This window comes from Carassius gibelio, chromosome A19 (assembly GCF_023724105.1).
Source record: "Carassius gibelio isolate Cgi1373 ecotype wild population from Czech Republic chromosome A19, carGib1.2-hapl.c, whole genome shotgun sequence".
Taxonomy (NCBI): Eukaryota; Metazoa; Chordata; class Actinopteri; order Cypriniformes; family Cyprinidae; genus Carassius; species Carassius gibelio.
In genome coordinates, this window is record NC_068389.1 from 17,586,947 (window position 1) to 17,605,392 (window position 18,446).

At 37.3% G+C, this 18,446-nt stretch overlaps 3 protein-coding genes across 3 annotated transcripts in view; all 3 read left to right on the forward strand.

Moving 5' to 3' along the window:
- The window catches only part of LOC127935200 (lysosomal-associated transmembrane protein 5), a 5,014-nt gene extending 4,845 nt beyond the window's left edge, over nucleotides 1-169 (forward strand). Inside the window, exon 7 of the mRNA XM_052532867.1 lies at nucleotides 1-169. This exon is cut by the window's left edge and continues 81 nt beyond it. The gene's annotated coding sequence lies outside the window, so the exon portion shown is untranslated.
- Nucleotides 170-481: 312 nt separating this feature from the next.
- matn1 (matrilin 1) lies at nucleotides 482-7,752 on the forward strand. The gene is made up of 8 exons (XM_052532866.1): nucleotides 482-1,900; nucleotides 3,880-4,226; nucleotides 4,413-4,635; nucleotides 5,225-5,353; nucleotides 5,769-6,173; nucleotides 6,265-6,417; nucleotides 6,508-6,588; nucleotides 7,089-7,752. Exons 1-8 carry the CDS (start codon nucleotides 1,819-1,821, stop codon nucleotides 7,136-7,138), a joined length of 1,470 nt encoding a protein of 489 aa, XP_052388826.1. The 5' UTR covers nucleotides 482-1,818; the 3' UTR covers nucleotides 7,139-7,752.
- A 3,281-nt stretch (nucleotides 7,753-11,033) lies between these two features.
- Nucleotides 11,034-17,991, forward strand: LOC127934867 (sestrin-2). The gene is made up of 10 exons (XM_052532395.1): nucleotides 11,034-11,249; nucleotides 13,423-13,491; nucleotides 13,854-14,039; nucleotides 14,154-14,336; nucleotides 15,409-15,618; nucleotides 15,712-15,853; nucleotides 16,105-16,217; nucleotides 16,482-16,672; nucleotides 16,916-17,060; nucleotides 17,392-17,991. The coding sequence occupies exons 1-10, from the start codon at nucleotides 11,037-11,039 to the stop codon at nucleotides 17,476-17,478; spliced, it is 1,539 nt and encodes a 512-aa protein (XP_052388355.1). The 5' UTR covers nucleotides 11,034-11,036; the 3' UTR covers nucleotides 17,479-17,991.
- The last annotated feature ends 455 nt before the right edge of the window (nucleotides 17,992-18,446 follow it).

Consider the following 18,446-nt stretch of genomic DNA (forward strand, 5'->3'; position numbering starts at 1 on the left):
TGCATGCTTTAGGCATGGTTTTATGACAGAAAAAAAAAAAAAAACATTTGGGTTTAAACCACATATATTAAGCACAAATATTCACACGCATGCTAACAACCACATGCAACACAAACAGGCTTGGCTATGCTTACACCTTTGTTTTTACACATTAAAAGTAATTAACTGATTTATGTGTTTCTGATTATTGTGTCCTTACTGGCAAGGGAAGCATGGTTTATCGTTAGGTCACAAGCCAGAAGCTAGATCTGGTTATACGATTATGATAAAGTAACTTGAAGCTGTTTGGGTTAGAAAAGATGGGAAATCGAATCCTTGTAATAACCATTTGAATGACTTGATATAATTTCATAAAATTCAAATCTTCACATCATCCTCGATGCATGGCAAATATATATATATATATATATATATATATATATATATATATATATATATATATATATATATATATATATAAAGAATTTAAAATATTTATATCCTTTATATCCTTAAAATGTGTTCCATATACTTTAGTTTCCACTTCATTTGGTCTATAGCTACACATTTTTTATATCCCAAAAACAATTATAAAGAGCTCAAGCCTTTTTTCCAGGAGACTTGAACATGCTATAGTGTGGTACAGATGGTGGTAGAAAAAAAAAAAAAACCTTTAATGTTTTCGTCAAAATCATTGGCACACCTCACATGTTTTTTTTTTTTTTGGGGGGGGGCAGGTTGGGGATGGATGGGTGCAGGAGAAAGAAACCATGTGTTTTCAGAAAACTTTATTGCTGTATTATGAAAAATATAAACTAAACACACGCTCCACATTTGCATAGATAAACAGGACTACCGGGGAATTATTTTTGGAGTGCTCCTGTGTACATCGCAAGCAGCTTTAAAGGGTTACTCACCCTTATGTCGTTCCAACCTCATTTGATGTTCTTTTTGGAGGAGAGAAAGAAGCAGAATGTTTCAGCTGCTTTCTTCTTAACAGTTAAAGTGGATGGTGACCAGGGCTATCAAGCTAAAAAAAAAATGTCATAACATTTGTGCAGTAACTTTCATGATACAATAAGCTTTTTGTGAGGAACTGACTGAAATCAAAGTCATATACTGATAATCTTGCTTAACAACTGTGGTCTCCATTCATTTTCAGTGGGGCGCTCGGCAAAATACCTCTTTTCATGTTCTATCAAAAAAAAAAGAAAGTCTTGACTGTGACAGAAAATTGTGAAAGAAATCTTTATTTTGTACTTATAGGTGATAATGTGGCCTACACCTCAAATAGAAATGCTGTATCACAATAAGTGTGATAAAAGTTCCCCAACTTTTATCTGACGCACTGACACTGACACCTGCTCTTGTGGATACTCGCATTTCCCAACGGACAAACTAGACACTGCATGGTGCATATAGTAGAAAAACACAGACGTACACGTACACATAGTCAGAACAGAAGCATCTGTGTTGGATCAGCCACTGAGGCTTCCCGCATAAATTCCTGCGTGTGTGAGATTAAAAAAGACAGGATTCATCTTAATGTTTTTTTTTAGTTCAACCCCTCCTAGGTCTCCAAATGAACTCGGTTTCTCTTACACAAACATATACACAGATCAAGGTGTGTTTGTCTTTCCTCCCCAAACTCTATGATTTTCGGAGCAGGTATCCCCCTCCCACCAAAAACAGCCTGTTCACCTCGGGCAGATGGATTTGAGGGCGGCGTCTCGAAACCTCAGTGTGTATTTGTGTTGATAACCTGTACGTTTCTCTCTCTGTGAATCAGTCTGTCTCTGGTTGTCGAGCAGGTCGTTAGAACTCACGCCGCATTACAGTATGGCATTGCTGGGGTTTGTGATGCTGCTATGCATCCTGGGAGCTCAAGCCTCCATTGATTTGAGAAATGCTGCTGCTATGGGTAAGAAAACAGACTGCATCATTATTAACAGATCTATCAATGTCATGAATTTATCACTGGATACCCAATACCAACAGGATTAATGTTTTGTTGGTGAATATTTAACGAATGGCAAACTTCCTCCTAACTCACAAAATGAGGCTGTCTATCTGTAAACTAATCAGTCAGTCTGCCTGGTTCGATGTAGATGTGTTACTTGCTGAAAAGGCATGGAAATGCATGCTGGTTAGTGCTGGTTGACCTGCATGTTACATAGTAATAACTACAAAGAACAGCATGCAAATGAAAATAAGTAAATAAATAATAATAAAGGAAGGAAAGAAGGTCAACCAGCAGGATTTAAAGGGATAGTTCACACAAAAATGAACATTTTGTCATTGTTGTTCCAAACCTGTATGACTCTCTTTCCTCTGCTGAACACAAAAGATGTGGAAGTCAATGGCTACCAGCAACTGTTTGGTTAACAACATCCTTCAAAATATTTTCTTTTGTGTTCAACAGAAAAAATTAAATAAAATAAAAAATATCAACAGGTTTGGAAAAACTTGAAGGTGAGTAAATGATGACAGGAATTTAATTTTTGGGTGAGCTGTCACATGGGTTAGAAAAAATATATTTGCCTGTATTTTCAATTTTACACAATAGTTTGGATCATAGCGTTGAATGTTAATCAAATATGTGACCTTTGACCTCGGAAAGTGTTTAATCTGAAGCCTTAATTTTTCTATATCTAGCATTTTTCTAATTTGAACCTCTGTGTAGAATTACATTATCTCCTCTTGGTCTCAAGATAATTTCTATGTTCTAAAGGTATGCTTAGAGAATCTAGAAAGGTGTTATTTATTATTTTTTTTTGCATAGGTATATGGGTAGCGCTTTATTTTACAGTCCTGTTCCCCATGTACATAGTATGTACTTATTATAGTAATTACAATAACTATGTAATAACTAGGTACTAACCCTGAACCTACCCCTAAACCTAACCCTAACCCATGTAGTTACCTTGTATTACCAGAACTTTCTTTGATAAATACACTGCAAGCACACTATAAGTACATGTAAGTACACGTACTATAAAATAAAGTGCAACCGGTATATGTGTTAAAAAATACTAGAGAAACTTCAATCAAGTGTGTAGTTAGTTTTATGTTTCCAGTGGTTGTACATAACGTGTATTAAGGTTTCAAATGTCACTTCATTTGTACACAAAGAGGCCCTGTACTGTGTGAGAGTGTGTCTACGCATACCTGAGGCTGAATGTATAATCAATGGGAGTTATTATAAGAACGACCAACACTGTACATTTATTGAGTTACCTGCAGACTGCAGTCTGGCTTTTCACTCTCATTTTCCTTCCCTTACCCCAATTTGTACAATACCATTGAAACATTTGGGGTCAGGAAGTTTTTTTTGATTTTCTTTTTTTTGATGAAAACTTTCAATCAGAAAAGATGCATTAAATTAATCAAAATTGACAGTAAAGACATTCAGTGTTACAAAAATATTTATATTTCATTCAGCAATTATGCATTACATTCATCAAAAGTGACAGTAAAGACATTCACAATGTTACAAAAAGATTTTTATTTCAAATAAATGCTGTTCTTTTGAACTTTATATTTCATTCTGGGGGAAAAAAGTACCATAGTTTCAACAAAAATATTAAGCAGCAAAACGTTTAACACTGATAATAATAATTAAAAATAATTTTCTTGAGCACCAAATCAGCCTATACGAATGTTTTCTGGAGTATCATGTGACTTTGAAAGCTGCTTTATTGGCTGCTGAAAATTCAGCATTGTCATCACAAAAATATATTCAAATAGAACAGAGTTGATTTAAATTTTCATAATATTTCACAATATTACTGTTTGCTGCGTTTTTGAGCAAATAAATGCAGCATTGATAATCATAAGAGACTTTTGTTCTCCATGTATTCACACATATTTACATAATCTCTTCATTCGTTCTCTTTCCAGCTGCTGGCTTGTGTAACACCAAACCCACTGATGTGGTGTTCATCATCGACAGCTCTCGAAGCGTCCGCCCCGCGGAGTTTGAGCAGGTCAAGGTCTTTCTGACTAAAGTAATAGACGGTTTGAACGTTGGGCCTGATGCTACTCGTGTGGGTGTTGTAAACTACGCCAGTCGGGTGAAGAACGAGGTCTCTCTGAAGTCCCACAAAACCAAGGCAGCGCTGGTAAAGGCCGTGTCCAAGATCGAGCCATTGTCCACCGGTACCATGACCGGCCTCGCTATCCAGTTTGCCATGAACGTGGCCTTCAGCGAAGCCGAGGGAGCACGCAAATCCCCTGACATCAGCAAGGTCAGAGTCCTAGCAATCCCATAAAACCACCATATTGGCATCATTAACAATGTTAAGCCCCTTAAACATGCTTTTTGCATTATGTAATCCATAATGGATAAATTAGGCACATGCAAACATATGAATCTACTATTATGTGAACAAATCACCAGTTTTAGAAAAAATGTCATTGTTAAATATTTACAGGTGGCCATTATTGTGACTGACGGCAGACCGCAGGACAACATCCAAAACATTGCAGCAAAGGCGCGGGAGGCCGGCATTGAGATATTCGCCACCGGAGTGGGTCGCGTGGACATGACCACGCTCAGACAGATGGCCAGCGAGCCTCTCGAGGATCACGTAGACTACGTGGAGAGCTACAGCCTCATTGAGAAGCTCACCAAGAAGTTCCAGGAGGCCTTCTGTGGTAAGAGGAAGGAGGAGAGGGAGAGGAAGATAGGGGAGGGAATAGAGGTCTGGAGACTGTCCTCACCATGGCCGTTGAATTTAAAGGTGTATATACAACAGAGGGTATGAGTATGCATAGGGCATGTCATTATTAATCTCACCTCCAGGCATAGATCTCCACCCTGTGCTTGATGCTCCATAGCACTCAGTTCTTTGGGGGAGGGAGTAAAAGCATGTGTAACCACAGATGTGATTGTAGTCGCTGTAGTGCAGTGGTTCTCAGCTTGCTGATATTAGAGAGTTCTCACCCAATTTCAAACCTTAAAAGGCTGAGAACCAATGCAGTAGAAAGTCTGAATCAGAGCAACAGCCACCTGAGACAAACAACACTGAGACTAACACTAAAACTTTTATGTTTGTGAAAACCTCAGGTGCCTGGGTCTCCGACATATTTCTGTGTGTTTTAAATATTTGCTGTTCATGTGAATGCAGCGGATTGTTAAAACGCATTGATTTTCTTCAGTTCCCACTTCACATAGAATAATTCTCTCCTCGCTAACCCTTCCTTCCCCCACCCGGTGTGTGTGTGTGTGTTACATTCATGGTAGCGGTTGTGTCGGACCTATGCGCGACAGGCGATCATGACTGTGAGCACATTTGCATCAGCACACCCGGATCTTTCAAGTGTGCCTGCAGAGAGGGACATACACTTCAGGGCGACGGCCGATCATGCAGCGGTGAGTATGAATGAATGTTGGGTAAGTGTCAAAGACTTAAGTAAAAGACTTCATAGCCATGTGCCATTTTTGATGTACTGTATATACAACCCCTGCTTTAAAGATGAATCGTATTCTTAATGGCCAAGAGACATTTTATCTTTCACAGTACTACTTACCAAACACATTCACTCTGAGCAAAATAAACAAACTACTATATATATATGACTAAATGACAAATTTTAAAGGCTGCTTTATATTTTTCATATAGACCCATTTATTGATACTGAGAAAAGAAGAACATAATAATTTTGTTTCTTTCTCTCAAATTTTTTGGTTGACCCCCAGCACCCTCTCGTGGTCCCCTAGGGGTTCCAGGACCCCAGTTAGGAAACTCATGAGTTACCATAAACATCCTCTGTCTCTCTTATCCCAGCTTGCAGTAACGCAGCCATAGATGTGGTCTTCTTGATCGACGGCTCCAAGAGTGTAAGACCAGAGAACTTCGAGCTGGTCAAGAAATGGATCAACATGATCATCGACAAACTGGACGTGTCAGAGACAAACACCCATGTGGGACTGGTGCAGTATTCCAGCACTGTGAAGCAGGAGTTCCCCCTTGGACGCTATAACAACAAAAAGGCCTTGAAAGAAGCAGTGAAAAAGATGGACTATATGGAGAGGGGAACCATGACGGGCCAGGCCCTCAATTTCATAGTGGAAAATAGCTTCAGTCCTAGCCAGGGGGCCAGACCTGGAGTGGCAAAGGTCGGTATTGTCTTCACTGATGGCAGGTCACAAGACTACATTGGAGATGCTGCCAGGAAGGCCAAGGAGAATGGTTAGGAAAGCACACACACACAAAAATGCAATGCACAGAGCAATGTGTCCGAGTTCTGAGTGTTTTAGAGTGTGCTGTGTCTGTGCTTTAGGCTTTAAGATGTATGCTGTGGGTGTTGGCAATGCTGTTGAGGATGAGTTGAAAGAAATTGCCTCTGAACCTGTCGTTGACCATTACTTCTACACGGCTGACTTCAAAACCATGAACCAAATTGCCAAGAAGCTGCAAATCAATGTTTGTCAGGGTAAATCAAATCACACACACACACACGAATATGACCTTCAAACTAGCATTTCATCAACTGAGTTTGTTTTTGCTGTCCTGTTACTTGCAGAGGAAGATCCCTGTGAATGTAATTCCCTTGTCAAGTTCCAGAAAAAAGTGGAGGAGGCGCTACAGGCATTAACAAAGAAATATATCCTTTCCTGTGTTCAGGTTAAAAATGTACTCTACACATTGTGTTCAATATCAATACTGACTTACAGAATGCTGAGAGGTGAGATGTGCCTTTTTAACAAGGTTTTGAGATAAAAACACATCTGGACTCAAAGTATGAGAATTAAAAACTAATGTACAGAAATTAGGGTGTGTACAATATAGTGGAACCATATTATTGGGTTTAATGGATATATATCTGCCAATATTGCAGATCTAATATTGCATGCTCGTTTTCACCTATTTGTATAAGTAGTCAAAAATATTTTGTATAAAATATTGGTCATTTACTGGTTATAATCCATAAAAATTGAAATCATTATTGGCTTATCCAAATAACCAGAAATTTTGTATTGACGCATCCCTAAAAGAAAAATGTGTAGGTATAGACAAAAATGTATAAAGCATCAGAATGCATGAGGCATTAAAAATGTTGGTTAGGATGCTACTATTACATTATTTCCTTGACAACAGCATCACTGGAAGCTGTGACGAAAAGGATCGCTGCCCTGGAGAACAAGATTGTTTGAGAAGGCACCAACATCTAATTCTCACACTGCCATCACTTTCTTTTCTTGTAAAAAAAACACCTCCTGTGACCTCTGACCTTAAGTTTCTCTCCTCCACTCCATTTCTTTCTGCTATTCTCCCTTCATCACTATTGTCCATGGGGATGGAGCACTGATTGCGATGGTGACCATGGTTTACTTGACCATGCTTACAAAAACCGAAGTTGTCGATTTTCAAACAGCCACCCCCACTAATAAAACCCTGTGTGCGTTGAGTAAAAATCTACCTGTATGGTCTTAGAAGATCTTCACATGCAATGTCTTCACTTCCAGTGAAGTTTTCATTCCATCTTCGCTTTTCTTCACTCTACCTTTCTCAAACACATTCTTCCAGATTTTGCCCTGGAAATATTATTTTATATATGAAATATATATATAATAGTAATTTAATATAAGATTGGACTTGAAATAAATGTGTAAAGGTTTGATAACTTGATCAAATAAAACACTCCATGAAGCACACACAAAAACAGACACAACTCACACACATAACTCACAGGCAAACATTCACTGACTCGGCAAGTGCTAAATGTACAGCTTGTGATAATTAAATAAAATCCCATTTTGTGTCTGTGTCCTTGTTTTTGTGTGTCGAACAGCTGTGCTTTATGCTTGATTTCACTTCAGTGGAATGTTACATAAGAGGAAATATTCAGTATAATTATTAAAGGAGCCCCATGTACAGAGGGATGTACAGTGTAAGCATAAGGGTCTGTGTGCCTGTATAGCAGCTAAAGCTATATAACAATAGCAGTAATGAAAGGTTGTAGATTAAGTAATTGAGGCTTTCTCTCATCAGCTACAGTATAGAGTCTTCTCTATAGTTCTCCATCTTTTTTTCTTTAAGACCTTCTTTAAGAATTTTTGTTGGATACAACAGAGCTGTAATTTTTGTGTTCAATGGTAGACCAATAACCTTTATTTAATATAGTTGAGGCTGTTCTGTTTTAAACCTTACTTAGTTTTTTCATGGTTTCTGAGGCTAAGCAAATTGACCTATTATGGTTCCTAGCTGGTTTGAGCCAGGTATTAATTCAATGACCAGCAACCATGTTCCAGTTTGACCACTTTAAAGATAGATTCACAAATAACCTTCCTGATCTGTCTCAGCTGCTCAGTGTGTCTATATACACAAATGAACTAGATGAAATGATTAGCAGTATGGGCACGATCTTCTCTAACACATCAGATACTGTCGCACCCATCAGATTAAAAAGGGGAAGGGGTTGGAGAGAAAAATACTGCACCATGGTACAACAGTAATACTCAGGCTCTAAAGAGAGGTACTCGTAACCTAGAGTGCAAATGGAAACAAACCCATTTAGAGGTATTTAAAATTGTATGGAAAGAAAGCATATCCCGCTACAAAAAGGCTCTAAAACCAGCCAGGGCCCAGAATTTCCACAATCTCATAGAAAACTCATAGCCCACTGCTCCAGTTGTTTGTTCGCTCTGTGTGTGTGTGTGTGTTCACTGCTGTGTGTATGCACTTTGGTTGGTTAAATGCAGAGTACAAATTCACTTTCACTTTCAAAATAAACAAAACAATCCAGTCCCTAGACTAACAAATGAACAGACATCACAGTTTAGTAGTAATGACTATGAATTTCTTCACCAAGAAAATAAAAACTAATAGAAATACAATACTAAATGTATAACCTTTGACTGCGTTTTATGATCCAGCCTCTGTTACTGCCCCTAAAGAATTATTATAGCACTTTACAACTATAGGACAAGAAAAACTAAAAAAACGAATCATTACATCATTATCTAAACCAACATCATGTCTACTAGATCCCCTTCCAACTAAACTATTGAAAGAGTTGTTAACTATAGCAGAAGAGCCACTTCTCAATATTATTGATTAATCTCTATCTCTCAGTCATGTTCCAAAACCATTTAAGATGGCAGTTATTAAGCCTCTCATTAGGAAACTGTAACTTGATCCAAATAAATTGGAAAATTACAGACTCATTTCAAGGCTTCCATTTATGTCCAAAAAAAATAAAAATAAAATAAAAGAAATATATATATATATATATATATATATATATATATATATATATATATATATATATATATATATATATATATATATATATATATATATATATATATTACAATATATATTTACAAATTAGTAAAAATTTCAAATTACTTCCAGTTTCTGCCCAAGGATGTGTCTAAACACTAGTTTTACTTGATCTTAGAGTCAACACTATTGCACAATTACACTGGTTTTCAAAGACATGCATTACGGTGGTTTAGATCGTATTTACCATTTTGTGTACTTAAATGGTTAAAAAAATCCAAGTTAACATCAGTAAATTATGGGGTGGTGCAAGGATCTGTGTTAGGCCCTCTGTTATTTCTAATATACATGGTGACACTTGGCAACATTATCATAAAACATGCTATGCCGATGATACTCAGTTAAATATTGCATCAAGACTGGATTAAATTTCTAAACTATCCAAGTTGACAGAATGTGTTAAAGATAGAAAACAATGGATGACCAGTCATTTTCTTCTATTAAATTCAGACAAGACTTAGGTATTACCAAAAACCTGAACACAGAAACTCTCAAAATAAAATTTGTAACTAGAAGGATGTACTGTAATCATGTCTTCATCTGCAGTTAAAGACCTGGGTGTTAAATTAGACAGCAACTCATCTTTCGAAAATCTAATTTCATATGTTACAAAAATAGCCTTCATCTACCTCAGAAACATTGCTAAGCTACAGAATGTGTTATCTGTCTAAGATATTTTATGCATTCATGACCTCTCGACTAGATTACTGTGATGCACTTCTAGCTGGTTGCCTCTGAATCATCAATAAACAAGCTACATTTAGTCCAAAATGCAGCTGCTAGACTTCTTACCAAGTCAAAAAATTATGATCATATTACTTTAATTTTATCAAGATCATACATTGGTTACCTACTGAGTTCTGTATTGATTTCAAAATATTGCTACTGACCTATAAGGCACTAAATGGTTTAGCTTCTGTATATTTAACTGATCTTCTAATGCCCTATTATCCATCATGCTCTTTAACGTCACAAAACTCTAGACTTTTAGTAGTACCTAGAATATCTAAGTCCACAAAAGGAGGGATATCATTTTCCCATCTGGGTCCTAAACTCTGGAATAGCCTTCCTGATAATGTCCGGCCCATGGCTAAAACACTTTCTTTCTGTTTAAATCTTGATTAAAGACACATCTCTTCTGCCAAGCACTTGAATAATGAATCTCAATATCAGTCTTGTTCCCAGTAAGATCAGATAAAATTCCCAAACATATGTTTTGCTTTAAACATTATTAACAGCAGCTATGCCAATTCTTTTCTATCTGCTCCTACCCTGGGATGCCTATCTCGAGGTAACTAGAGATTGCGCCTGCTCCAGTGTGGATCCAGCCTCATAGAAAGACTATAGATGATCCAACACCTTTGAAGAGATGATGCTGAACCCTGCGAGGAACCCATGACACCAACTTGAATCGACATAAACAGCTGCCAAAAATTATCTGTATTGTAATGAGCTTCTGCCTAAAATAATAAAAAAAATGTCTCAAACAGATTTAAGAATATAATATTTCCAAAATGATCAATTATCCACTTCCATTTCACCAACCATGAAAGCGTCAAGACTTGCACATTGTTTTATTATTACCTAACCCTAAAAGTATCAGGCCCTCAGCTATGACAAGATGATCGTTATCAGGCCCTCAGCTATGACAAGATGATCGGTCCATACAGCACAATCAAAAGGGCAGATCATACATGATATCAACACAGTACACCCGTTCACAGCTGGAGCAAAAAGCTCTGATCTCCGTTACCGGCGGGTTGCGTCATGCTGCGCCTGAGAGGTGATGCAAGAGTCCGGGGCTGTGTGTTCACGTACGCCACGCCCCCTTCCCTGCTCCTCTCCGTGCCGTTTCCTGCTTTCCAGAAGTCAAACTCTAGGCGCAATGAAGACAGAGAGAGCTCAAACCCTCTGAGACTATTCATCATCTTTATTGTCCTAAAACTGAGACTTCTGAACACTTATATTCGTCAGATGAAGGTGAGTTCATTTATCCGGTCTGATCGAGTCACTTATGTCTGTGTCGGTGAGCGGCGTCTAGTATTGTCTGTTTATACGCCTCGCAGATGAAGTTTAAAGTCTTGATAAAGGTCCATTTTAGCTAGCGATGTTCATTTAGGTATCCAGTTGTTCTATTTAGGGAATCTGTTAAACCCTTCAACCATAGGAGGATGTGAACCTGCCCCAAGGGTAAAGCTAAAAACAGGCAAATGTATTAAAAGGGGCGGGACCAGGTGACGGCCGTGGACACCCCTTTGGCCACCCCAGTCAAAATTGCAGTTTTTGTCCCTTTTTTTCTTGACAAGAAATGCATTTATTTAAATGCGGAACTGCCGTTTCTCTTTATGACCACATCAAACGGGAGAATTTTCAGACGCACACTTGAGCTTCACCTCAGCGTCAGACAAACAACTGTGAACTGCGGTCTGGTGAGATGTTGTTAGACTATGTGCCAGTAAAACACACGTCCCTGTCACATCAACACTACGCAAATATGTGGTGCTCGCTCTATACCACTTTATCATAAGCGCAATAAACTTTGAGCAAAGGCTACATACCTCTGTCGTCAGCTGCGTCATGAAATCACCAACAATGCGATTAAAACTACAAACTGCATGTACTGAGCACACAAGAACTTCTCTCAAATGCATGTGCCAAAATATATTCTGCAATTCGAGATTACCATGTAAGGCACAAGATGATATATATATTTTATTTGTGATTTAATGCACAAATAAATGTGGGCACGGTGCACGTATAGTAGAAAATTTCCGAAAATTAAAACATTTAAATGCATACAATAACTAATTTTATATTCTGTCATTTATGACTTGACTTCGGCCAAGCATTTGGGAGTTTCTAGAAGCTGAATGAGCAATAAAGTTATAGTGACCCCCTTTATTAAAATACCTGGAGGTGAGGAATAATATAAAAATTGTCATATTCACTCAGTATTACTTGATGTAATTCACAATTTTCTCAATTACAGTTAAGTATAAATTAATTGTACTCAGTTGTGTTTAGGCACTAAAACAGAAAACAGTCCAGTAAATTATAATCAAACATATTTTTATATTAAAATAATGAAGATTTCTGTGCAATCTCAGACTGGTTGCTGGCCCCTCCCTGGACACCCCTATGAAAACATCCTGGCTCCGCCACTGTGTATTAAACATCATAAACACGTCTTTTTTGTCGAGAACCAGACATGGGTGTCATAGGGTAACAAAATTTTTTATACTTAATTTGTATTTAACGAGATTACAATTCAATAATAACGTCAGAAATGTATAATTAAATAATGTTTAATTTCCACAATTATTCAAACAGTGAATAAAGAGTGACATTATCACTAACATTGATTTATCGTGAGTTTAAGCGCTCTAAAAAAAACTAAAATATCGTTATAATCACTAAAGCTGTATAAACTGTGAAATGAATCTCTTACTGTGTACATACATCTGCGCTTTGTTGTTTATGATGAGGGAATTCGCAAGAGTCAGAATTGCGAAATTGATGAGTTTCAGCGAGGACTCATCTGAACGCTTCTGTTTTGCCATTGCATTCTTAAACTCAACAGAATTGTGTGTGATTGGTTAAAATCATAATAAAATACGGCTCAACATGAGCAGATCTTAATTTAATGCCGCAATCTACACTGTTTAGTCGATTCATATTCACTTTGTTAGCAACTGACGTAATAGATTATATTTGTTTGTGCAGGTACATTTTTGTACAATTAAGTGGCATTTTCCCCGTACGTGGACCGGGGAAGGCCCAGCCTATGCTCCGCCTATGCTGTCAACCAAACATGATGAATGTTTAATTTACGAATCGGACTGAAGTCGGTCCGGAAATTTGCGTTAACAACTGACTGACTGGACCAAGAGTCGTTTCCTTCGGTCAACCGTGGGACAACAACAACCTATAAATGAGTTGATAACATAATTTGGGGTGAACAGTTCGAGGCGAGGTATAGCTTAAAATAAAATGTATGCAATATGTATAGCTTGGTTCCAGCCATATGATAATACGCCATGATATCAATCTGATAGGGTTAATTTTTTTTTCCAAACTAATTAACTTGACAACAGAGTGCTTTATATTTTCTATATCTTTATTGCTGTCTGTTGTCACCCTTTCTTTTTCTCAGGAGGAAGCAGAAATTGACCTTCGCCAGGCATTGCCCTCTGAGTCCAGTGCCTTTATCCAAATTGAAGAGGTGTGTGTTGTTTTTATAACGTGTGTTTGTGGTGTTTGTCTTCACATCAAATATATGCAGAAATGAATCCCTGCTTTCAAATTTGAAAAATGTTACTTTAAATAGTTAATAATGTGATGTGAATATCACAAAGTGACGTTTGAAACACTGCTCACAGAAGTCTTACTGTTTGAAATCTGTGCGGGGAACTTTTTCGCCCTCAATTGATACTCCTGAATGTGCGGATTGCTATTGAAATGACTGAATTTGTCTGTAAACTTGTGCTGAGCAGCAGTAAAAGTGCATCTTTACATGATAGATATAGTATTGTTGGCAGTGTTTACAGAACAAAAATTAGTTCCCTGCATATATGTTTGGTTCAGATTCAAGAGGAAGGGGCAGCACAGGTGATGTCAGAGGCTCTGTTGTCAGAAGGACGCGTGGACCATGTCAAAATGATGATGGGGCTACATCCAACCTACCTGACCTGTTTCCTGCGAACACAGAATGCTTTGCTTCAGGTGGATGGCCCTCTACCTCTGCCATGGAGACATTTTATAATCATACTGGTAAGGAAAGAGACATATATTTTATTTTGGGACCTTTAGATTGCAAGTTTCAAATATACAGAAATGAGTATATGTTTATAATATACACAACAGTAATTTTCTGTGTCTGTGCAGGCGTCTGCACGTCACCAGTGCTCGTACCTGGTGCAGCATCACAGCTCTGCTTTTCTGCTAGCTGGCGGAGATAAGTCCTGGCTTGGAGGACTTCACTGTGCACCACCCAAAATACAGCACCTGCAGACACTCAACAAACTGCTTGCACACAGACCCTGGATCATCACCCAGGAACATATACAGGTAAATAACACAGATCATCAGGGTTGGGGAAGCTAGTTTGAAACCATCATTTCTAAGCGACAAGTGTAAATTTAAAGTAGACAGTCAAGTAATCCTTTTAAAAAGGTATACAGCTCCATTACAAGTTGCTAACACAAAGAAGCTTTGGACATTGGACACACAATATAAATTTAAGATCAGAAAAGGAAAAATCATCCTCAAACTGATTTTTTTTAAATTAAATACTAGATAGCTGCAATCACTAACTAGTATATCTAGAAACTACAAATTTATACAAGTATGAGCAGAGACACCTGCAGCATTTTGTTAAAAAAATTAAAGATACGAGTTAGAATACATCCGTGAGTTCTTGATTTTAATCCTTTATTTGATCTTTGAATCAATTCACTAAAGTGAATGTAGTAAAGCTGCTCATACAAAAAAAATAAAGACAAATTCAGTGAATTGTACAATTAATTTATCTATGCCTACTGCTTTTGCTGATGCTTTATTTGTGTTGTCCTTTGTTGTCTGCTTGTGCCATCTTCCCTGTTGTGAGTTTATCTCAGTTTTATGCTTTGTAAGTTAATGCTCTAAGTGATTGTTCTGCAGCACATTTTACAGATAGCCATTAAAGGGGTGGTTCACTGTTTTTTTTGTGTGTGTTGATTGTGTTCCTCTAGTTTTCTCTTCCTCTTCTCTAAAGCAGCACATGTGGCCTCTCCTCCTTTGCTGCCTTTTCCCGAGGACAGGGTTTTTCTGGGTTTGTGATGTCACAGAAGTAACTTGTTGTAGTCCCTATCAGCTGATTTTGTAGGCATTAAACTGCCAAAATTTTACTTTGAACTGTAAGCAGATATTGTTTATGCTCAAACAGCAACATGACACACTAACTAGCGTTAAAAAAGTTAAATTGCAATGAACCACCCCTTTAAGCACTATAGATTCATTCAAGTTTATAACAGAAAAAAACTCATTGCAAAAAGTTTTTTTTTTTTTTAAATTTGTATTTTTTCTAATACTACTAATTTATGAATTTAGAATCTTTTAAAAATGTAAAAAATAAAATAAAAAAAATGTTACATATTTACAGGAGTTAGTTTGTCCGGGTGCAGAGGCTCGGTGGTCCCTGGCAGAACTGATTCAGGCTATTGTTTTGATGAGCCATGCCCACTCTCTAGCCTCATTTGTTTGGGGTTGTGGTATTCTCCCAGAGCCTGAGCAGTCTGGAGATGAGTCTGTCCAAATGTGTTCACCCGCAGAGTCCTGTTCTGCCCGAGACGAGAGCAGAAATCAGCAAGAGGTATTGAACTGTTACTGATTTATTAATCACAAGTAAAAGAGAATATTTACTTTGTTTTGCCCAGATAAATCTCTTTAATGTGTCTGTGCGCAGTGGTCTGAGGCTGTGAACGAGGTCAAGCTTTTGATGGAGAAGATGAGGAAAGTTCAGCAGCAAGGTGAAGAGTTTACACAAGAAGAGATGGTTACTTGCTTTGAAAGAGAAAGGACTGAGAGTTTGCTGGAACCTGCTGATGGTATGAACACACATATACATAATTCAATACACCCAGGGGCAGGGTTTCTCCTGTGGCAAACTGGTCTTCTGTTGTAGCTGCTGAACATTTGTTTTGGCTGCCACCAAGTAAAAGTTTGGGCCTTCCTGGGCAAATTTTATAACATTGAATATATTTTGTGATTTTAAATGCGTTGTAATGGATGTTTCACATCTTTTTTTGCTACCTGTTTCTTCACTGCCTGACCTTTTTCATCCTTTTTTCCTGTACAGTTCAGCGGTGTGTCCTTCCTGATTGTTTCTCACGGTTTGTTGTGGATGCAGATTTTACTTACCAGGATTTTAGTCCTAGAGGAGTGCAGGCCCCCCCAACCATGAGAGCTCAGGTTCAGTACTCTTAAATATTCTCACACAGTGTTAAAGAGAACAGTTGTGAGCAGAAGACATTAATTTTGCTGAAGTAAATAATATGTAATTTAAACAGTGCTATTACATCCAGTGTTATTGTAGTATTATTCATGTACTGTTGTAGTAATTAATTAATTAATTAGAAGCACAACATTAAAAAAAAAAACTACTTTTAATCATCTAAGTTAACAATAACAGCACTGGTTATAATGTGATCTTTGTGTATGATTTTGTGCTTTCAGGACTATTCATGGGAAGATCACGGATTCTCTCTTATGAACAGGCTGTATGGAGAGATGGCACAGCTTCTGGATGAGAAATTTCAGGTGGTGTGTGCGCTCACTTATCACACCATGGCCATGCACTCGCATGTGGACACCTCCACACTCCGCAAAGCAATCTGGAACTACATTCACTGCATCTACGGCATCAGGTCAGTCATGCATGCATCATAGTCATGAAACGAGCTTAGAACATTCACCCATTTGGAACAAAGGTTAGGTTCGGGTTATGCTTATATAAGAAGGAAAATAGTCCTCGCAATTATTATATATGAAGATTGCATATTATGAGGAAAAAGGTAGACATAAAATGCATTACTTTTGGTGGTTAAAATTCTGAAATTGCTCTAATGCGAATCTAATGTGCACTTGCATGTCACTGTTCGCCTACACAGGTATGATGATTATAATTATGGGGACGTCAACCAGCTGATGGAACGCAGTTTAAAAGTGTACGTTAAGACGGTAGCTTGTCACCCGGAGAAAACCACATCAAGAATGTACTTCTCTTTTTGGAGGCAGTTCCGTCACTCGGAAAAGGTACAAGATGTGTGAGATTTCTTGCTGATGATTTATGTGTGTTCATATTTTAATAAGTTGCATTTGCTTCAGCAGTGGTATGATTATGCTCGCGCTCTTCCTTTTATAAGTTGTTGAATTAATTTCTATTTTGGAGTAATGTTTTAGTAACCTCTAGTAGTTCTCTTCAGAGATACACTTTTTTGATAAGTTATTCCTCAAGTAGAGGTTTCATAACAATGATAGCACTGTTGTGATGAAGCCAATCTTTTTTTTGCTGAACTTCACAAGTGGATTTATCACTTAGGGGTAGTAAAATGGCTGTTTAAGATGTGTTGCTCTTTTTATGCAGGTCCATGTGAACCTGTTACTGATGGAGGCGCGACTGCAGGCAGCTTTACTTTATGCTCTCAGAGCAATTACACGCTACATGACCTAATATGCACAAAGAGCTTTAAAACAGGATGACCCGCAAACACTATTATGCTCTGATTGTAGCGTGTGTTAAGACACAAATTGCACACAATCACTCTTAAAAAGTACAAAGTCTCATGAGCAATTAGTTTAATTTTCTCTTTTCTTTGCAATATTTTTGGCTTATGTGGGCTGTTTGATCAGCTGCTACTGGATCATGATTGGATTTGGGAGACAGCGAATTTTGCACATGTCCCATAAGTAAATTTGCTCATTGTGGTCTTTCTCTTATCATACTGTGAATGTCTTCGCCCTGCTGCAGTATTCTGTTACTGTATGTGAGTTTGTGCATTTTTTGATGAATGTTTATATTCACTAAGATATTGACAATGTTTATATTAACACTAAGAACTCTACATTGCCTATTTCTCTCTCAGATTGAGAGCTGATTTAATGTGAGCTAAGATGGATGAAAAAGCATATTTTGTTGTTGGTGTTATTTGTGCATTTTTATGTATAATAAAATATTTTACTATGACATTACTGTTTTGATTTGTTTGTATGTAATGTGCACAAGGCAAATTCCACAAATGCACTTTTGCCACATGTCCCATGATTTTTTTAAGCAATAAAGGCATGTTTTTATGAGCCCCAAAATATGCTTGATTAACTAATATATAATAGAAAATTATCATAAAAATTGATTATAATAACTATTATAATAATATTTAATAACTAATAAATTATTGTATTTTTTCAATTGTAAACATATTGTCTTTATTTTATCTAATGTAAAACTTCAGTAAGTAAAATCTTTTACACTATATACACATTTGACAAGTTGAATTAGCAAAAAATGACTAAAAAAGGTAAATTAATAGAAAACAAGTGCTTAAATGACAACATAATTTTCTTAAAATTAAGGACTTCCAGTCACTGAGCATTTTTTGAGTTTAATGTAATATTTTGAACCCTGGTCGTGCCAAAAAAGGT

Coding starts and splice junctions, on each gene's coding strand:
- matn1 (XM_052532866.1), top strand. CDS start 1,819: ATGGCATTGCTGGGGTTTGTGATGCTGCTATGCATCCTGGGAGCTCAA. Junction 1,901..3,879: donor GAGAAATGCTGCTGCTATGG/GTAAGAAAACAG, acceptor TTCTCTTTCCAG/CTGCTGGCTTGTGTAACACC. Junction 6,589..7,088: donor ACAGGCATTAACAAAGAAAT/ATATCCTTTCCT, acceptor CAACAGCATCAC/TGGAAGCTGTGACGAAAAGG.
- LOC127934867 (XM_052532395.1), top strand. CDS start 11,037: ATGCTGCGCCTGAGAGGTGATGCAAGAGTCCGGGGCTGTGTGTTCACG. Junction 13,492..13,853: donor CCTTTATCCAAATTGAAGAG/GTGTGTGTTGTT, acceptor TGTTTGGTTCAG/ATTCAAGAGGAAGGGGCAGC. Junction 15,619..15,711: donor AGAGCAGAAATCAGCAAGAG/GTATTGAACTGT, acceptor GTCTGTGCGCAG/TGGTCTGAGGCTGTGAACGA.